The 20285-nt window shown below is 36.1% G+C and overlaps 2 protein-coding genes across 2 annotated transcripts; both read left to right on the forward strand.

Moving 5' to 3' along the window:
- The first annotated feature begins 411 nt into the window (after positions 1 to 411).
- LOC149231360 (uncharacterized) lies at positions 412 to 996 on the forward strand. Its single transcript, XM_089381608.1, has one exon. The coding sequence runs from the start codon at positions 412 to 414 to the stop codon at positions 994 to 996; it is 585 nt and encodes a 194-aa protein (XP_089237734.1).
- A 2073-nt stretch (positions 997 to 3069) lies between these two features.
- Positions 3070 to 3870, forward strand: LOC149231361 (uncharacterized). The gene has a single exon (XM_089381609.1). The coding sequence runs from the start codon at positions 3070 to 3072 to the stop codon at positions 3868 to 3870; it is 801 nt and encodes a 266-aa protein (XP_089237735.1).
- Positions 3871 to 20285: the final 16415 nt, after the last annotated feature.

A 20285-nucleotide genomic window follows, 5' to 3' on the forward strand; every position in this document is an offset into this window, starting at 1 on the left:
GAATATTATTAAAATATTATAATCAAGTATTATTATTATTATTATTATATTTTTTTATTATATTAATAATACAATATAATTGTTCGAATTCTTTACGAGACTACGCGCGGCTCTGCAACCTACTCCCTGAGATCCGCTTGCTGCGCAAGTTGTGCATGCGAGCGCGCCCGCACCTCGTGTGCCCTGATCCAGCGAGAGGGGCCGCGGAGGGTTTGGCCTGGTGCCTATGAGGGATTCCGCAAAGGGATCTGCCTATATCTACGAAGGTCCACCAAGGGCATAGTGGTAAGCTGTGGCCCCCAGGGCTGGGCCTGCTGGCTCTCCATGGAGGAGCCAACTCCACCTCCTCATCCATCTTCTATTGTAGAGGCTTTCAAAACTCTACTGGCCTCCTTACCCAAGAAGAAAAGCATGGAAGGAGCTAAGTTCGTGAAAAGGCTCGATGACATCCCTAAGATCGTCCTACCGCCAGAAGGACCGATTCAAGTAGCGCTTTCCCTGGCAGATTGGGCCCTGGTCGAACAGTTTACTGGACTTTGGCCTTCTCCAAAGACGACCGAAAACTGGGTAGCCAGGAACTGGGCACCTCTGATCCAAAACAAGGTAACCTCCTACTTCCTCAGGAGAGGTTATTTTCTGTTTGAATTCTCTGCGAAAGAAGACAAGGATCTCATTTTCAGAAACAGTCCCTACTTCATGGGCCCCCAAGGGCTGTATTTAAATAAATGGATGCCAGACTTTGATTCAGCGGTGGATGTGCCTACAACGGTTCCTATGTGGGTGAGATTTCCCAACCTCCCAATACATTGCTGGAACTCGGATTCACTAAAGCACATCGGAAATACCCTTGGAAAATTTATAGACAGAGCCAGCAGTAAAGACCAGTACGATTGTGCCACAATCTATGTGGAGGTAGATCTGGAGGTTGGACTACCGGAAGCCATCAAAATAGTTGTAGGCCCCTGGACTCATCTACAAAAGCTAGATTATGAGTAGCTGCCATTCAAATGTCGGAAGTGTCACGTCTACGGGCATTTTGCCAAAGACTGCTTGTCCAAAGGGATGGAAGAAAAAGGAAAGGAAGAAGGATGGAGCCAGGCAAAGCGCGTCAAAAACTCACTCAAGAAGAATGCAAATGGAAACGCCAAAGCCCCTCAAGCGGGCCCTGCTCAGAAAATATTCATGGAAAATCAAGGGAACAAGTTCCAAATCCTTGGATCAGAAATCATGGTTACCCAGGATACAGAAGCCACCAAGGAGGTCTCCCCCTCAAAAATCTCCCCCTATGTTCTAGAGAAGTCCAAAGGGCAAATGTTAGAAGAGGAGGAGGAAACCCAAGAGACTGAGGAATCGAAGGAAGAAGGAGAAATTGGTGAATCCCAATCGTCTCCTAGAAGATCTACAAGAGGACGTAAGTCTGCAAAGGAAAAAGGAGAACAAGAAACCTATAAGGATAAGCTACAGGGCAGACAACCAACATTAGAGAAGCTCCTTGCAAAAACCCCGAAGATGACGAGGATCCAATCCTAGAGCTCCAAGGGAGCTCATCAAGGCAAAAATAAATGATGAAGATAGTCTCTTGGAATTGTAGGGGATTGGGTACCATAGTGAAAGAAGAAGCAATGAAGAGCTTAGTAAGACTGGAAGCCCTGGATATCCTCCTCATCTAGGAGACCAAATTGGAGGACACAACTTTCCTCCAAGCAAGCAAAAAATTTTGGAGCAAAAGTGGACTGTATGCAATCTCGGACCGCGGAGCATCGAGAGGAATTGGAGCACTCTGGAACACAAATAAGTTCTCTTTAATTTCTGAGTCCCTGAATATGCATTGGATTTTTTTAAAAATGCAGTGCCTAGAATCAAAGGATATTATATGTCTTTTCAATGTTTATGCCCCTAGCAATGCAGGTGAGAAAAAAATCTTTTGGGACTCCATCAAAAGTCAGGCAGAGCAAGAAAATTTGGAAAACATAATAATCACTGGAGATTTAAATCTCACCCTTCTCTCATCTGAAAAAAGAGGTGGGAGCATAGTCAAAGATCCGGCTAGAGAATGGGTGGAAGATCTCATGCAAGATTGGGATCTGCTAGATATTAAGCCGATTAAAGGCATGTTCACTTGGTCAAATAAAAGAATTGGTCTGGGCCACATAGCAGCAAGACTCAACAAATTTTTGGTTCAAAGTTCCTTTCTGCTCTTGGGACTAGATGCTAGAATGAGAATTCTTCAAAACAATGTTTCAGACCACAAGCCCATCAGTCTTCAGCTGCTGCCCCCCAAGGATCTAGGACCTATTCCATTCAGATTCATCTCCCTTTGGATCAATGAAAAATATGTCATGGAAAGGATCAGAGACTGTTGGAAGGGGCCAGTTAAGGGATCAACATTCTTTGTGTGGGAATAAAAACTCAGAAGAGTCAAAGGCATGCTGAAATCCTGGGCCAAGACCCTCCCAAACCCTGCAGCAGAAAGGATAAAAGCTCAAAGTGCGTTAGAAAGTCAGCACCTACATATTGAAACAACCGAAATCACTAAAGAAGAACTGGAAAAGGAGGCCATACTTCAACAAAACTTTTACAAGGCCTATCGTTCAGAGGAAGAATACTGGAGGCTCAAGTCCAGGAGCCTCTGGCTTAAATCTGGGGATAGAAACTCCTCTTTCTTTCACAAACAATATGCATTGGATTTTTTTAAAAATGCAGCGCCTAGAATCAAAGGATATTATATGTCTTTTCAATGTTTATGCCCCTAGCAATGCAGGTGAGAAAAAAATCTGTTGGGACTCCATCAAAAGTCAGGCATAGCAAGAAAATTTGGAAAACATAATAATCACCGGAGATTTAAATCTCACCCTTCTCTCATCTGAAAAAAGAGGTGGGAGCATAGTCAAAGATCCGACTAGAGAATGGGCGGAAGATCTCATGCAAGATTGGGATCTGCTAGATATTAAGCCGATTAAAGGCACGTTCACTTGGTCAAATAAAAGAATTGGTCTGGGCCACATAGCAGCAAGACTCAACAAATTTTTGGTTCAAAGTTCTTTTCTGCTCTTGGGACTAGATGCTAGAATGAGAATTCTTCAAAACAACGTTTCAGACCACAAGCCCATCAGTCTTCAGCTGCTGCCCCCCAAGGATCTGGGACCTATTCCATTCAGATTCATCTCCCTTTGGATCAATGAAAAATATGTCATGGAAAGGATCAGAGACTGTTGGAAGGGGCCAGTTAAGGGATCAACATTCTTTGTGTGGGAAGAAAAACTCAGAAGAGTCAAAGGCATGCTGAAATCCTGGGCCAAGACCCTCCCAAACCCTGCAGCAGAGAGGATAAAAGCTCAAAGTGCGTTAGAAAGTCAGCACCTACATATTGAAACAACCGAAATCACTAAAGAAGAGCTGGAAAAGGAGGCCATACTTCAACAAAACTTTTACAAGGCCTATCATTCAGAGGAAGAATACTGGAGGCTCAAGTCCAGGAGCCTCTGGCTTAAATCTAGGGATAGAAACTCCTCTTTTTTTCACAAACAAACCCATGCCAGAAAAGGACACAATTCCATGAACGAAATAAAAGATGACAACTATGTTTTGAAGGATTTTAATAGCATAAAAAAGGCAGCCTCAGTCCACTTTGAACAGCTGTATAGAGAAGAGCCAGGATCTAAATCTAACGCTGCTCTGATGGACGCAGTCCAAAATTTGATCACCTATAAAATGAATCAGTCTCCGGAAGCCGAAATCACGGAGAACGAAATTAAGGAAGCTCTCTTTGCAATGGATCCCGATAAAGCCCCGAGACCAGACGAATTTACGCCCAAGTTTCTCCAGGCTTGCTGGCAAATAGTAGAAAAGGAATTCTGCAAAATGATATAGAAATCTCAAAATTGTCAGAATATTGGTGGATGCACAAACTCAGCCTTTCTCGCCCTTCTCCCAAAAGAGAAAGGAGCAAACACCTTCAGCAGATTTCACCCAATCTCCTTATGCAACATTGGGTATAAAGTTATAACTAAAGTGATAGCAGACAGGTTGAAAATAAACCTCCCCAAAATCATCCCGGACAATCAAGGTGGATTTATTCAAGGTAGGCAATTGGTGGACAACTTCGTTCTGGTTCAAGAGGCGATTTAGTCCAGTCTTCACCGAAAGGAAAAAGGTATGGTTATAAAACTTGATCTTGCAAATGCTTTCAATCGTGTTAGACATAGTTTCTTATTTGGTGTGCTGCAAAAAATGGGGTTCGGTACATGATTCATTAAGTGGATCAGAGCCTGCATTTCAGAGCCATGGATTGCCCCATTGGTGAATGGAAGGGCTGTCGATTTCTTCAAAGCCTCCAGAGGGCTGAGGCAGGGGTGCCCTTTGTCACCTCTCCTCTTCATCCTCCAGGCCTTTTTTCTAAGTTTTTATCTTCTTCAAAAGCAACAAGACCAAGAAATCACTGGCTTATGCATAGCTAGAGGAGTCAAAAGTATCAACCACGCCCTCTTCGCGGACGACACTCTTCTGTTGGGGGCAAAAACTACTCATACAACTTCCAAATTCAAAGAAGTCCTAGAAGTTTATTGTAAGATATCTGGAAGTGCTCTAAACAATGCCAAATGTCATGTCTACTGTTGGAATATTCCGGCTTCAATTGCAAGCTCCATTACCCGTTGCCTCCGTTTCGCAATCTCAACTTCATGGTCCTCTCTCAAATACTTGGGTTTGCCCATTTTCCATTCAAGGGCTTTGATTAAATATTGGCTGCCTCAATTAGACAAATTTAAATAAAAAATGCAGGCTTAGGGGTCCTCTTGGTTAAACATAGCTAGGAAATCAGCGCTCATAAAAGCAGTGCTTAGCAGCCTGCCTCTATTTAAATTCTCAGTTCAATTGGCACCTATGGGAATCATAAATAAAATGGAGGACTTAATCAGAACTTTCCTCTGGAAAGGAGGTAAACAAAACGAGAAAAAAATCTCTCTTGTAAATTGCGATACAGTTACCAGACCTTTTCAGGAGGGAGGTCTAAACTTTAAATATCTCAAAGCACAGAACTTAGCCATGGGAGCCAAGCTAATCTGGAAAATAATCGCTCCAAAGCTTGGTTGGGTGCATACTGCGCTTTGGAAGAAGTATTTCAGAGGGCCGAGAACTCGATGCCTGAATCAACCCAAGAATCGTTTCAATACACCTTTTTGCAGATTTATCAGCAAAACTAGTGCGTTGATTAGGAATCACTCTTTCTAGATACTAGGCAATGGAAAGCACATTCATATCTAGCACGACAGCATTCTAAACAAACCCCCACTGGCAGAGACAAAGGACATGCAAGATCTGCAGCGCTGGATGTCAGAGGCCGGTATAAACTCTTTATGGGACCTTTCAACATGGAATGACAACGTGTGGTCGGGATAGAAGCAACTCGCAGTTCCAGAAAATCTGCGTCTTGATATGAATTCATTAATAACGCAGTTGCATGACCTTGCTCCAACTCTAGTGAGCAAACATGACGCGAGAGGATGGGGAACAAGTTGATCAGGATACTCTGTAGCCCAGGGATATGTCAAATGCCTTGAGAGCCCCGACGTGCCTCCCAACCCTGCTCCATGGACTGGCATATGGAGAATCCCTTCAATCCCTAAGGTAGATCATTTCTGCTGGCTCCTCTGCCACCAGAAAATTTTGACTGAAGAGAGGCTCTATAAAAGGGGCTTCTATGGCCCGTCAAGATGCTCTCTCTGCAAGAAAAATACAGATCCGCATTTCACATCATGATTGAATGCAGGTTTGCAATCTCCATATGGCAGGAGCTCCTCTTCTCCTGGAATTATAAATTCACCTTTCCTTCATCAGTTTTGGAATTGTTTGTAGGTTGGATGGAAAATTACCCTGGATATCCCCCAAAGAACAAAATAGTCAGGTCAACATAGAGCGCTTTACCAAAGTTCATCAGTTGGCAAGTCTGGCTGGAAAGTAACCGAAGGATCTTCCAAAATAAAGAACAGGACTCTATATTAGTGTCTAGCACAGCAAAATGTCAGTTAGTGGAATGGCTGGAGGATAAAGGTGATGACACCAACTTCAGTCAGCAGGACATAGAGCTGGGATCTGCTCTAAATTTCAAATTCCCAAAAGCAATCAACCCCCCCTCTTATAGCAAATATTGGCAAATCAAAAAGAATGAAATCTACTTCCAAATATGGCTATCCAATAAAGCTCTTCCTTCCCTCTTCTTCGATGGGGCTGCAAAAGGGAACCTAGGCACTGCGGGAGCCGAAGGTATTATCATCATTCTAGAGGGAACATCAATACATAGATTCGCTTGGGGGCTAGGACACTCCTCAAACATTCAAGCCGAAGCGATGGCCCTCTTCCAAGGTACCAAATTCCTTCAAAAACTGGACTACAAGGAGGCAAATGTCCTCGAAGACTCTCAGGTGATCATCCAAGCTTTGGTGAACAAATCCATCCCAAAAGACCTGCAGCTTGCAAGGATTCTCTCAAGGATCAAAGGCATGACTAAATCCATGAAGCTGGAGTTCTTTCATGTTCTCAGAACGAATAACAAAGAAACAGACAAGGAGGCTAATAAGGCAGTTCAGCTAGATGAAGGTTCCCTCCTCAAAGATGATGAAATTCTTTGGGATCCAATCCCCTAAAGCGCCATGTTTTTTTTGCATTATTCTACTACAGTTTATTTGCATCTTTCATCTCAGAATATCAACAACAGAAGCCCACTTCGTTAAATGTAAAAAGAGGTGAATATTAAGAGTAGGTGATATATTTCGCTGGCTGAAAAGTCGTGCAAAATTCTACCCCGCTCTATGTAACCGAATTTGTGGTTCTCGGCCACACAGTTAATGAAATATTATAACCGTTTCTGTAAAAAAAAATTAATACAATATAATTGTTATTATTTTTTTTATAATTTTATATTATTAGTTTTTTTAAATAATATAATGATAATCTAATATTATTATGAGCTATTGTTATTATTAATTAATATATATTAGGAGTTTATATAATTATTATAATATTAATATATTATTTATAAAGTAATATATATAAATAATATGATTTTTAATATTTATATAGTTATTAATAATCCTAATTACTAATAATAATTAACCCTATGTATACAAACCCTAAGATAAATATTAAAAATACTAAAGCATAATAATAATAATAATAATAATAAGAAGATGAGTTTGTATTATTATAATAATATTAATATAATAGTCATAAATATATAATTATATAAGAATATAGTTGCTATTATTTGTATAGTTATTGATTATCATAAATAATAAATAATTGGTCTTTATTGTTCTTATTATAATAATATATTATAATAATATTGATTATATTTTATGATAATATGGTAATTATATTTGTATATTATTATAATAATATAATAATAATATAATATTATTATAATATTATAATCAAATATGAATATTAATATTATTATTATTATATTTTATTATTATAATAATAATACACTAATATATATAAATAATCTGGTTGTTAATATTTATATAGTTATTAACAATCCTAAATACCGATAATAATTATTACCACATTGGAATATGTGGTTGTATATATGCTTCATAGATGCCTATCGGCGTATATCAACCATATTGGTAAATATGGTTGTGCTAGTAAATAAATAAGTTCAATGCAGTGATAATTCGCTAGCTTGAGTAAATTTGAATTTTATGATTGATAATAAATGGTAAGGGAAAACTTTAATGAACCTTTTAATATGGAAATCTCTAGTACATGCCCTTTCTATGAAAGATTGCATGTAGTGCATATGAGAGAATTTAACCAGCCATGAGAAAACAATAGGGTGTGGATAAACCATGGATAAGCATGAGAAAAGAACATCATCTATGAATTAAATGACAAACTTATGCCGAAATTATTTATGGGCAGAAAATTGAACATAGACAATGTAACACTCCTATGTCTTTATTTTTTTTAGCCAGTTACTATTTTTAGACATTGAACTATTATGGGACTTAATCCCAAGGGAGGCCATGATCAGAATTATGTCATGATAAAATTGTATTATTATTATTCAGTTAATAAATAAATTGATTGGGAATATTCGGTAAGAGCACTATATTGTAGAATACTTCTTGCCAGCTTAGGAAACGTTGTGGTGGTCAAGTCCACATGATGGGCCTTCCCTAAAAAGTCTCCAAAAAAATCACTAGGAGAAAAATAAAATAAAATTAACTTCATGGGAGAGAAAACTCATGTTGATCACAGAGTTGGAGATAAATACTATGTGGGGTGGAATAAAGCACAATGGGAGAGAAAAACAAGCTTTAGAGAGAGAGAAAAGTATATTTTTTTGGAAAAGCTAAAACAAGAAGGCATAGGTAAAAAGGTTGGCCCACCTTAAAGCAAGACGCTACCAAGAAAATATGTTGGGGAAGAAATGTATACAAGAAAACCACCAAGGAATCAAAGGGAACTAGATTCCTGAATGAAGGTTGTAGCTAGAGGAGAACCGTGGGAGATGGTTCATGGTTGGGTGGAACACGATCAGTTCTGAAATATTCCGCAAGAATTCTATAAATATGTTGGGGAATAAATGTATACAAGAAAACCACAAAGGAATCAAAGGGAACTAAATTCCTAAAGGAAGGAAGGTCGTAGCTCGAGGAGAACCGTAAAAAATGATTCATGGTTGGGTGGAACATGCTCCATTCTAGATATTCCGCAAGCATTCTATAATGGTTAGGAATCACTCTTGTTTTATTTATATGTGTTGTTGAATTGGAATAACATTGAACAGCTACATTGAAAATGGGATGTATCAAACAAGATGAATAAGCATGGCTTGCATGTATACAATAAATTCTTACTAGCAATCTCAATTAATGAAAAATATGATTGACCAATTAAATACTGTAATATGGGTAGATTCTTATGATAGAATTAAGAGATCTACTCTGGTAGAAACAAATTATTACGTATATTAGATAAATGAGACTACTTAAAGATAAATTGACTTAGTTATCAAATTATGAAATCAGTGTTCCAGCAGGTTTATTGCTAATTTGAAAAGCATACTAACCATGGAATACATTGGGCATGTAATTACTCAGTTATATTGTGACCGATTAAAGCTAAAATTCAATACGGAATATGCATAATTCAATATGGAATATTCATGTGGATTTCAATAGTAAATATTTATTGCTAATTTAAAAAGCATACTAACTATTGAATACATTGGGATGTAATTACTAAATTATATTCTGACGGAACAAAACTAAAAATTCAATATGGAGTATGCAGGTGGATTTCGATAGAGTCGAATTAAGTGCTTATGATTTAACCAAAGGACGTATAATATATAGACTTAGCAACAAATCTTCAAACGATTAAATCACCTTTTGAACATTTGATAGGGAGCGAGAATCACAGATGAAACAGAATGTACAGTAGCTATTACGGCCACCACACCAATACTATTAAGAGCCGGCCTAATGGTCTGGTCAAGCAAGCAGCCAACGAACTAGCTCTGGATGATTACCAGCCCGCAGACTAGCTATCGAGGTGGATCTCACTTCGTCCAGCATAGTCTCTAGTCCGAGTACCCATCATACCCAGCTTGTCAGTGCCAATAGCCGAAAGGCCATCAGTCCCAGGAAGGAGGTCTCTATTACCGGTTGCCTATATCCGAAATAACCTCTCCCTTAGGTCGGGCCTGCTTGGAAATCACTCTCATTATATACGTAATTACGTCATTCGAGATATGTCATTCTGCCATAAATGAATGATTGGTTCAATTTGTGAATCTTAAAGATGGGTTAACTATATACCAGACTATTTGAGCAGATTTTTTTTCGAGGGCATAGTAATGAAGTTGGGGTATTAAATATAATAATATTTTTTCTAATATTATTTTATATTGTTATAATTCGTACAACAATGTTAGAAGTATGTCCACACTAAAAAGGGTAAGGCAGTGAAAGGTCAAATACAAATAGATTATATACATAATCAAGACAATATAATTTTATACCAGATGGTTCAAGCTATATACTACTACGGGAGCACTAATAACAAAGGATTGTAATTTGAATTCTCGGAGCAGTAAGTTATATGGAGCACAAATTATAATCCAGTAATTCCAACTTAAAATTTACTCAATTAACAAAGGATTGAATTCTGGGAGTGATAAGTTCTATGGAATGTAAATTATACTCAATTAAAATGATGGTTTAATGAGGGAAAAGTAAGTTCCTTCCGGAAAAGAAATGTAATGTAGTTAGTTGTGTTTTAAATTAGCAAAATAATCATCCTACATGAGAGTAAGGGAGTTAGTTATGTTTTAAATTAACGAAGGACTTATCCTATTTGAGAGTCCTGCAAAATGGAGGGAGGAATTAATAGAAAAACTCTATTTTATATGGAATTGAAATATCCATATACAGTCAGTCTTACTACATGACTATTATAAGTTGGAATAGAAAACAGAGACATATATAAGTATATTAATTGGATTTAAAAGATGTAATATTTTAAAAAAGAAAACTTAAGGAAGCCTATGGTTTTTTTAGTCAATTTAAACAAGTAAATAAAGTATTTCAAGTTCAATAACCATATGAATGCTATAAGCTGGAATAAAAAGCAAAGAGATATACAAGTGTATTAATTGGATTTAAAAGATATAATATTTCTATAAAAGAAAACTTAAAGAAGCCCTATGGTTTCTTAGTCAATTCCAATAAGTAAATTAAGTATTTCGATTTCAATAACCACTAAGAACCAGAGAGGTGGTTAGCATCAAGCTCTCGACCTTATGAGAGTTTTAAATTTGATAAGACGGTTATGTCTAATATTGTAGAACTTAAAAATAATAACTACCCAAAACTTAACACATGTACTAGACCTACTTTGGTCTATGAAAATTGGTGCTCATTTTTATTAAAATAAATATTTTGAGAGTTATGAAAACAAAAAATATAGATGGAAACACAACATATGTATACAACAAAGTTTACAGATAATTAGAATAGTAGAACGCAATAAAGACAAAGGAAAGAGTTAATTTTCCATAACCCTTATGAGTTTAATTAAATTTTAGTTATAATTACATTCAAGGTTCAAAAGTAAGAAAGGGATCAAAATAAAGGAAAATAAATAAAAACTTCAATATTATCTTAGCACAAACAACCTTTTTAAAACCATATGGGAGTATATAACGTATAAAGGCCAAGGACTGAAGAACATAATTTATAACCGGAAAAAGGTCTAGATTTAGTACAATAAAAAGAATGACCTTGGCCTCGGTGACAAACACTTCATAAAAATGTGATCAAAGTGGAGTGCCAACCTGTAGACATAAGAATCCAATGAGTAATCTTCTAGGAAATATAATGCAACGAAGATTATCCCCAGTATTTAAGAATATCCACACACTTTTTCTTATCTAGAAAATAAAAACATAATTATTAAGGGAAGTTATAAATTAACAAAATGCTCTTTGAAGGAATAATACAAATAGAACAGATTTGAATTTTTAATTCTAGCCGTAGACGTACAACTACAAAATTGGAAAACGAAAATCTTATGAGATCCCAATGGGAACACTTGAGTTCCCTTACACCAAAGAATTAGAGATAAGGGGTACAAAGGAAATTTCTTACATCAAAGAATTAGAGATAAGGGGTAGAAAGGAAATTTGTAACATACATCGTGGTTGAAATTTCAAATTAAAAGAAGTATAAAAAAGGGATGGGAATGCAACCAGAATGATACATCGAAGGTCTAAGGGGCACTCTCAATTGGATCCTGAAACCAAAAAAAATGTTATCAACAAAATAAAATTAAAAATTTAACAAGATTTCAAAAATAATGTTATAAATTGGGATGTCTGGGATAAGTGGAACCTACCTCTACCTTGGTCAACATGAAACAAAATACCCCAATGGCTTGTATTGGGAAGCATGAGAGTCAATGTACAAGTGAGCTCATCTCCTCACAACCATCTAATAATAAAAATGAAAAAAGAGGTCATTGTGAAAGAAGGAGAGGTTAGAAAACTACACAAAGAGGAACCAATAAAGAAAAAAAATCACATTTTACCTGTATGAAATTCATGTCTCAAGAAACCCAAGGGTTAGCTTAATTGGTCAAATAAGTGCCTCACCGTTCAGGAGGTCACAGGGTCAATTCTCACTGAAGCCATTGGGGTTAAGCCTAGCTATTGGCCACGGAGCTTGATACCCTTTATCAAGCTCAAATATTTCCATGGACGTAGTGGCCACCCATTGACCGCAGGTGTCTATGAACCACGAGGAAGTTAAAAAAAAAAAATAAGGTCTCAAGAATTCTAAAAGTTATTACATGCGCCACCATTGTGGTTATATAGCTAGGATGTGAGTCATGTTCAATAAATATATGCTAACTACTATACCTTGCGAACCCATGGAGTAGTAGTCTAGCCTCCATGATCCAAGCTGAAATGAACCAAGGAGATAGGGAAAGACTTTTAATTTCTAAAACAAAACCCTAAAAGTATTCAACATCATTGGATTAAAGGTTTAAGATTGGAATCGTTGATATTGCACCCGCCTCACAGGCCATGTGAAGTCACATGGGCACATGCACCATGGCCTTCATAGATAAGGATGTGCGTATAGTCCATTAATAATTTATACCCCACATGTACTAATAAAGGAATGGTATCCTAACAAATGAAAAAGAGACAATCCATTCCCTTGTGAAATGCAAAATGAATTACAACCCATAATATTATAGTAGTGTATTAGAAGAAATGAATAGTTGAGCTTATCGCCAGTATAAGGTGTAAAAAATATTCCAAAATCCTGGAAAGATCTTGAATGAATAATGTAGCACCACATCAATGTAGAAATAAAATATGTATGGGATACCAACGTTTACCATTTTTGAACAATTATTCCAATAAATGGCCACTCAAGGTTTGTTTTACTTTAAAAAAACCACATTTTCTTATTTATAAACAATAGAAACAAGAATTGAATTCCACCATATTTAGTCCAATTATTTTAAATAGAATTTAATTATCTCTCTTAAGGAGAAAGTTAGAAAATAATATAAAATAAAATAGGACATGGGTTTACATGAGAGGGAAGCACATAAAAGTATTTCATCTCCTACAATGTATTCAAAAGTCAATATAAGAAATTAAATAATTAATATTCTAGTGGGCTAAAAAGAGCAATAATAATAAAAAAATATGAAAATGAGGTACATAAATGAGGTACGCTACATATGGTATCAGAGTTGTAGGTTAAATTTCGAGGCCAATGGGTCAACCCATAGCTATAAGATAAAACTTAGCATCAGATAGATGTGAATATAATATGAATAGCATAATTTTTGAAATAATTAAAACAATTCATGAATAGGTTAATGAAGATAGAGGTCGGTAGTGTGATACTTCTATCATTGCAACTAGGATGTGAGAGTCGTATCATTAGGAAACCATAGCATTAATTATTCAAAAAAAATTGTATTAAGAGTTCAAATATATATATTCTAAAATAACCCTAGTAGGGTGATATGTAGTATGAAATCGGATAAGGCATGTGCTGGTGATAGTTATACCAAAAGGAACAATGTATCTAGTCTTAATCTAGAAATTATACCAAAAAATTTTAGAAAAACAAAATAATAGTATATATATACCTATCTAGATACAAAGTGAATGTATAAGCATTATACAATAGATTAGATATGTAATGAGTGTACTAAGTTTGTCCAAATATTATGCACTTGTCTTTAGTATCGGGTACTACAAAACTCAAGAACACAACAACAACGTTACTCCATCTCAAACTCATTATAGAAGAGAGACAACATTTCTAGAGCATCTTGAGTGTGCAACTAAAGTGAGTAAATTATCTATTAGTATAAAGTTAGAAATTACTTAAGACCTACTATAATGTTCAAATGGTTATTGAATTAGATTGTTCTTTTTCATGTAAAAGGGAGATATGCATATAGAGTGAGAACTTATCTTCTGACTACTTCATTATATGAAATAGTCTATGGGATTTGAAAAGTTATTATCATTATATAATGCTCATAAGACTTACAATCAAGAACTAAACTGAGAAAGATGAACCCTTGTATCTTACATTCAAGACTTATACAAAGAAATTATGTTAACAATGTATGAGTTGGGATAGAGAGAGATGTGGGAAGGAACACAGGAACAATCAACAGTAAAATTGATGGGAGGTATAAATTGGCCTGAACAAAGACATAGATGCATATATTTTATAGCATTGAATTTTTATCAAGTAAATAGAAGGTTATTACGCCAATAAGTGAAGTAAGTTGTGACATAAGCCTAGTAGCAAATAATAACGTACAAGATGTAGAATATGTGTAGAACAAGTACCTCTTGAATACAATATGGTAAGTGTAAAAATAAAATATTTTTACTTAGTAGTTAAACTTAAAATATATATTAAAAAAGAAAAATAGATAATCACAAGAGTAAGAGTAGAATAAATATTGAAGGATTAGTTATTACACAATACAGAAAGTAGTTAATGTTCAAGCATATTAAGGGAGGAATGTAGTTCTCAAATAATCAAATTATTTATAATAGAATGTGTTTAATGGCTTAAGGATATAATTAAGCACACAACGATGAAGGAATGTCGGGAAAAAAAAAAAGAAATCCCATGCAACCAAATAAGAAAGGTTTTGACCTTAGGAATGAGGATTATGCAATGCATACATAGAATACAAGATATTTTAAGCTATATAAATACCAATATAAAAATGGATTAAAAGAGGCATTAACAACTAAGATCCTATAAATATGGTGTAGCATAATAAAACATGTATACAAAAAGGAGTCTTCTTGAGCATATCTAATATTAATATTGCCACAAATGAAACAATTCTATCGAGAAAATAGATGCTAATATCATAACTCAAGAAGACGTATGTTAAATATTATATCCGTGTGGTTAAAAATCAAACTACCATGGATGTGCCAGGCATGCTTGTTTTATAAGAATTTAGATATTTATGGAGGAACTGGAAATTTTCATTGTTCATACTATGTGTCCTAATTATTGAGGGTCTTCCAATATCTAAACTTAAAATTTCTATTTCATAAGGGAATCAAATTCTGAAATTCCTCAATCAAGGAGGTCACAAAATTATTTACCTATATATGTATGAAAAGAAAATCCTTAATGAGGAAATTACAATGGCCCTAACAAGGAAAAATAAATTCTTGATTGGTAAACAAGAAGGAAAAATTGATCTTTGATCTTTAGATGTATATGGAATATAAGGTAAATAAAGTGTAATGAAGAGAATTGATCGATGAGAGGATACACAAGGATACATTAGGAAAATGTGGACAATCATATATGTGAAGAATTTGCTAAATATATGATATATACAGAAGAGAAAATATAATCTTACTAAAAATTATGGTTAAAAGAAAAATAAATCATGAAAATAACAAAGTATGTGGATTAATTTGAAACCAATAAATTCCAAATAATAGTAATATATGCACTTTAACTGCCCAAAAAACTAGTAAAAAATGAAAACACTCAAAGGTAGTGTCAAAAAGTGGTAGAAATGATCAATATTATACATAAATGGATAAAAATAAAATAGATCAAAGCATAGAAATCCTTGATTGCCATAAATATTAAGAATGAAATGGTCTCCCATTTGTATATGATTATATATTAGTCTTGTTGTATCATTAGAACCATTGTAAATTATATTTTTTATTGAACCAAAATGACAATAAATGTGGTCTATTGGAATGATGTAATGGAATAAATCGAGAATGTTGATTGAGTTTTCCAAGACTAGACTAACAAAGTGGGATATATATATTGGCCGAATGGTGTAGCCATAATTGTGAAAGAAAATCTCTAAAATTATTTTTTTTAGTTGAAGTATTGTTTCTATATATATATCTAGACGTGTGTCATGGGTGTGAAGATGTCCAAAATTGGTGAAAGAAATTACACTAACATGTTGTGCCTTAAGATAAATGATGCACATAGAAATCCAAGGGAATAGACTCCATGGTTACACATAGAAGTAAGATGCACGCAGTCTTCATGAACAACCTGCAATGTGGACCAAACTTATTAAAAACAAATAAATAAAAAATAAATCAATCATTCAAGGGAGTTAGTTAAAGGAAAAAGGAGCATTCTAGATCTGTGAATTTACATTTGGTTGTTTGACAATGAAATCTGAGTATGTCGAGATACCCCTTCATAATATATGTTAGTATTGTGAAGTCCTTATCTCTGTTTCCCTCTACTTTTGTGGGATTATGGAAGGGTATGGAAACAAGTGGTAGAAAAATCTAAATGGACTTGTTGAAGTCCACTTGGAATGGGAATTGAAAATAATATAGAAACCATGAATGTGGTCGAGACAGTAGGTTTTTCTACACTTAAGTATGCAAGAGAGATGCATATTTGATACATCAAAATAATAACAGAAAATAAAATGTTACAAGTGGTCCTATAATTTTTATTACCTCTATGTAAATGATATGAAAGGAAATAGGACACTCCATAGTTTGAATGTTACATTAAATGCAAACTATGTGACTTGGGGCATAGCCATGAATAAATGTACAAAATGACGTATTTTATTTTTGTGACATTATACTCATATTGCTGACCTTGTTTGGTGTTGAGATTTTCTATTTGAGTCAAATAGGCAAAAATTTCTGAAGGATGACAACAATAGGGATTTAGTTCCTAGATTAGCTCCAGGTTGTTGGGAGGGAGTTAATGCCTCCTATATTTGATGTGAGGGAGTTATGAGGCTGTTAGATTCTCTATGCTATTTAACAGGCAGTCATTCGGATGTTTGCTATGAGAGAGTGTGAGGATTTCATGATGTAATCTCCAATTTAATTAATAAACTCTTGATGCCTATGTTTGGTGGACGTAGCCCAGATTGGTTGGGTGAACCACGTTAAAAGCTGTGTCTTATGTGCTTGTGTATTTTTCTGATGTATGTTTGTGTTAATTGCTGTGCACCTGATCCAACAATTGGTATCAGAGCTTGTTGGAGGTGCTGCCTGGAGGGAGGATGCCTGCTGTATATTGCTGGAGCTGTGTTGCTGTGCGTTGAAGCTGGAGCGAACCTGCAACTTTGCGCTGAGTAATGGTGCTGGTGCATGCGTGCAGGAGGTTCTGTTGCTGGCAGCGTGTGAAGGTTGTGCACGCTGTTGCTAATTGACCGGAGCACTGGCGGATTGTCCTGGTGGTATTGATGTTCTTTGCTGAGAGCATGTGAATGCGCGGAAGAGACCAGAAGGTGTGTGTTTTAATTAAATATTGCTGGTGCTTATATTTAAATGATTGCTGGTGCGTGGAGCCTGTTTTTTATAAAAGTGCTGGTGCGTTCTTTTTTTAAATCGCTGGGGTTTTAAATATCTGTTGGTGCGCCAAAGATTAAACGGCTGGGGCATATTTTGCTTGCTGTGCGTGTTTTTGGTTTAAGAAAAAACAATTGCTGGTGCTGCGTAATCATATTAAATGGTGCGTGGAGAGATGTGAAGCTAAAACCGCATTACAATTTTTTTTTGTCTTGCCTTTTAATGCCGAGTTATTCCAATTCGATGCCGAGTTATTCCAATTCCATTTCTTAAAAGAGCACAAGACCTCGATAAATTTCTCACACTTAAATTTGTGATAGAATTTAATTGATGAGATGATGGTAGTCTGGTTATATTTGTCTCTACGCCAAATAGTGCCACAAGTCAGCTACGTCTTTCACGTTTACAACGCAGTTTAAAAGGCAGTGGGAATGTTTAAAGCCAGTGTTTTGGATTTTAAAGGAAGTTCGCTGCAGATTTGGCCCTGTAGAATACGGGAACCAATCTATAAATATTAAGTAGATAATAGATCGTTTAATTCCTGTATGACGCATATTATTGAAGATTGAAGATACGCCTAGGACGCACTGAACTGGTTAAGGGTTTTAATTGTTTAAGGATTGTTTAATAACTTGCACAGCCACACGTCAGTTGTTTTTTTTTTGTTTATAAAACAAAAGCACATGCAGTTTTCTTTGTAAACACAAAGGCATAGGCTATTTTTTTTTTTTTATTGGTTGGATATTGGAGATTATTATGTTTTTTGCTAATACAAGATGGCCAAAACTCAAAGTGCCCGTTTTGAAATTGAGAAGTTTAATGGCAAGAATAATTTTGAGATCTAGAAGGTGAAGATGCACGATCTGCTGGTTCAACAAGGTGTGGTGAAAGCACTATTGGGGAAAAACAAAAGGCCTCCTTCCATGACGGAGGATGAATGGGATGAGATGGACGATAGAGATCTGAGCGCAATCCGGTTATGTCTGGCGGACGATGTTCTGTTTAACATTGTGTCAGAGAAAACCGCCGCAGGCTTGTGGTCGAAGCTTGAGAAGCTCTATATGACGAAATCTTTGACAAATCGGATTCTCCTGAAACGGCAACTTTACAGTTTGCAGATGAAAGAAGGTGCCTCTATTGCTGATCACCTGAATGTTTTTAATACCTTGTTGGTGCAATTAAACAGTCTAGATGTGAAATTTGATTCAGAGGATAAGGCAATAACTTTATTATGTTCTTTACCTGAATCCTGGGATCACTTTGTTACTTCCATAAGTTTTAGTACATCAGAAATTCTAGAGTTTGACGATGTTGTTGGAGCCTTGTTGGCTGAGGAGACGAGGAAGAGGTCAAATGCAGACACCTCTACATCAGAGGTAATGATGGCCAGAGGTCGCTCACGAGAGAGACACTCCGGGGGAAAGCATAGCGACTCTCGTTCGAAGTCCAAAGGAAAGAAGCCAAAGGTGAAGTGCTGGCATTGTGGCAAGGCTGGACATCTGAAAAAGGATTGCTGGAAACGAAAGCAGGCTGCTAAAGAAGGCTCTTCGACAGAAAAGAAGGAAGCCAACACCACAGATACAGGTTCAGTATCTGGTTCAGGTATGAGTGATGAAGTATTGTCAGTTAATGTTTCAAAACATGATCAACATTGGTTGTTAGATTCTGGGGCATCTAACCACATGTGTATACATAAAGATTGGTTTAAAACATATAGATCAATTGATGATGGTGTTGTGTACATGGGTAATGATGTAACATGTAATATTGTTGGGATTGGAAGCATACAACTACAAATGTTTGATGGTGCAACTAGAATATTAACTGATGTGAGGCATGTACCAGATTTACGGAAAAATTTGATTTCATTAGGAGCACTTGATTCAAATGGATATAAAACTGTAATTCAAGGTGGAGTTATGAAAATTTATAAAGGTATCTTACTAGTGATGAAGGCTAAGAAAGTAGGAAATCTATTTCAGTTAGAAGGTAGAATTGGGTCAGATCATGTGTCTGTGTCTGAACATGACAATAGTTCCATTCACTTATGGCATCAAAGATTGGGGCATATGAGTGAAAGAGGATTGAAAATTTTGGCTGACCGAAAGTTACTTCCTAATCTAAGATCTGGAAAATTGGATTTCTGTAAACATTGTCTGTTTGGTAAACAAAGTAAACAAAAGTTTAAAACAGGCAAACATACTAGTAAAGGTATACTTGATTATATCCATTCAGGTGTTTGGGGTCTAGCCCCTACAGCGTCATATGGTGGCTCATCTTATTTTGTATCATTCATTGATGACTTTTCTCGGAAAGTTTGGGTCTTCATGTTGAAAAAGAAGTCTGATGTTTTTACAGTTTTCAAGCAGTTTAGAGCATTGGTAGAAAATAGCACTGGTAGAACTATAAAATGTTTAAGAACTGACAATGGTGGTGAGTTTTCCTCCAAGGAGTTTGACAGCTATTGCAAGGATGCAGGGATCGAAAGACATAAGACCACGGTTTATACTCCTCAGCAGAATGGAGTTGTTGAACGCATGAATAGGACTCTTCTAGAGAGAGCAAGGTGTATGCTGAGTAACGTCGGGTTGCCGAAGGAGTTGTGGACGGAAGCAGTGGCAACTGCTTGTTATGTGATAAACCGATCTCCATCAATGGCAATAGACTGCAAGGTTCTGCAAGAGGTATGGACAGGACACCCTTGTGACTATTCTAAACTCAGAGTGTTTGGTTGTGATGCATATGCTCTAGTGCCTAAACATCAGCGAACTAAATTAGATCCAAAGTCTAAAAGGTATATCTTTGTTGGGTATGGTGATGGAACAAAGGGATTTAGATTGTGGGATCCTACTACCCGCAAAATCATCATCAACAGAGATGTAAGGTTTAGTGAATCCTC

This window comes from Pinus tabuliformis, chromosome J (assembly GCF_031772625.1).
Source record: "Pinus tabuliformis cultivar Carrire ecotype Pingquan chromosome J, CPIR1, whole genome shotgun sequence".
In the NCBI taxonomy this organism is placed as follows: domain Eukaryota; kingdom Viridiplantae; phylum Streptophyta; class Pinopsida; order Pinales; family Pinaceae; genus Pinus; species Pinus tabuliformis.

What these genes read in the sequence shown, in the direction of transcription:
- LOC149231361 (XM_089381609.1), top strand. Translation starts at nt 3,070, where the DNA reads ATGAGAATTCTTCAAAACAACGTTTCAGACCACAAGCCCATCAGTCTT.
- LOC149231360 (XM_089381608.1), top strand. Translation starts at nt 412, where the DNA reads ATGGAAGGAGCTAAGTTCGTGAAAAGGCTCGATGACATCCCTAAGATC.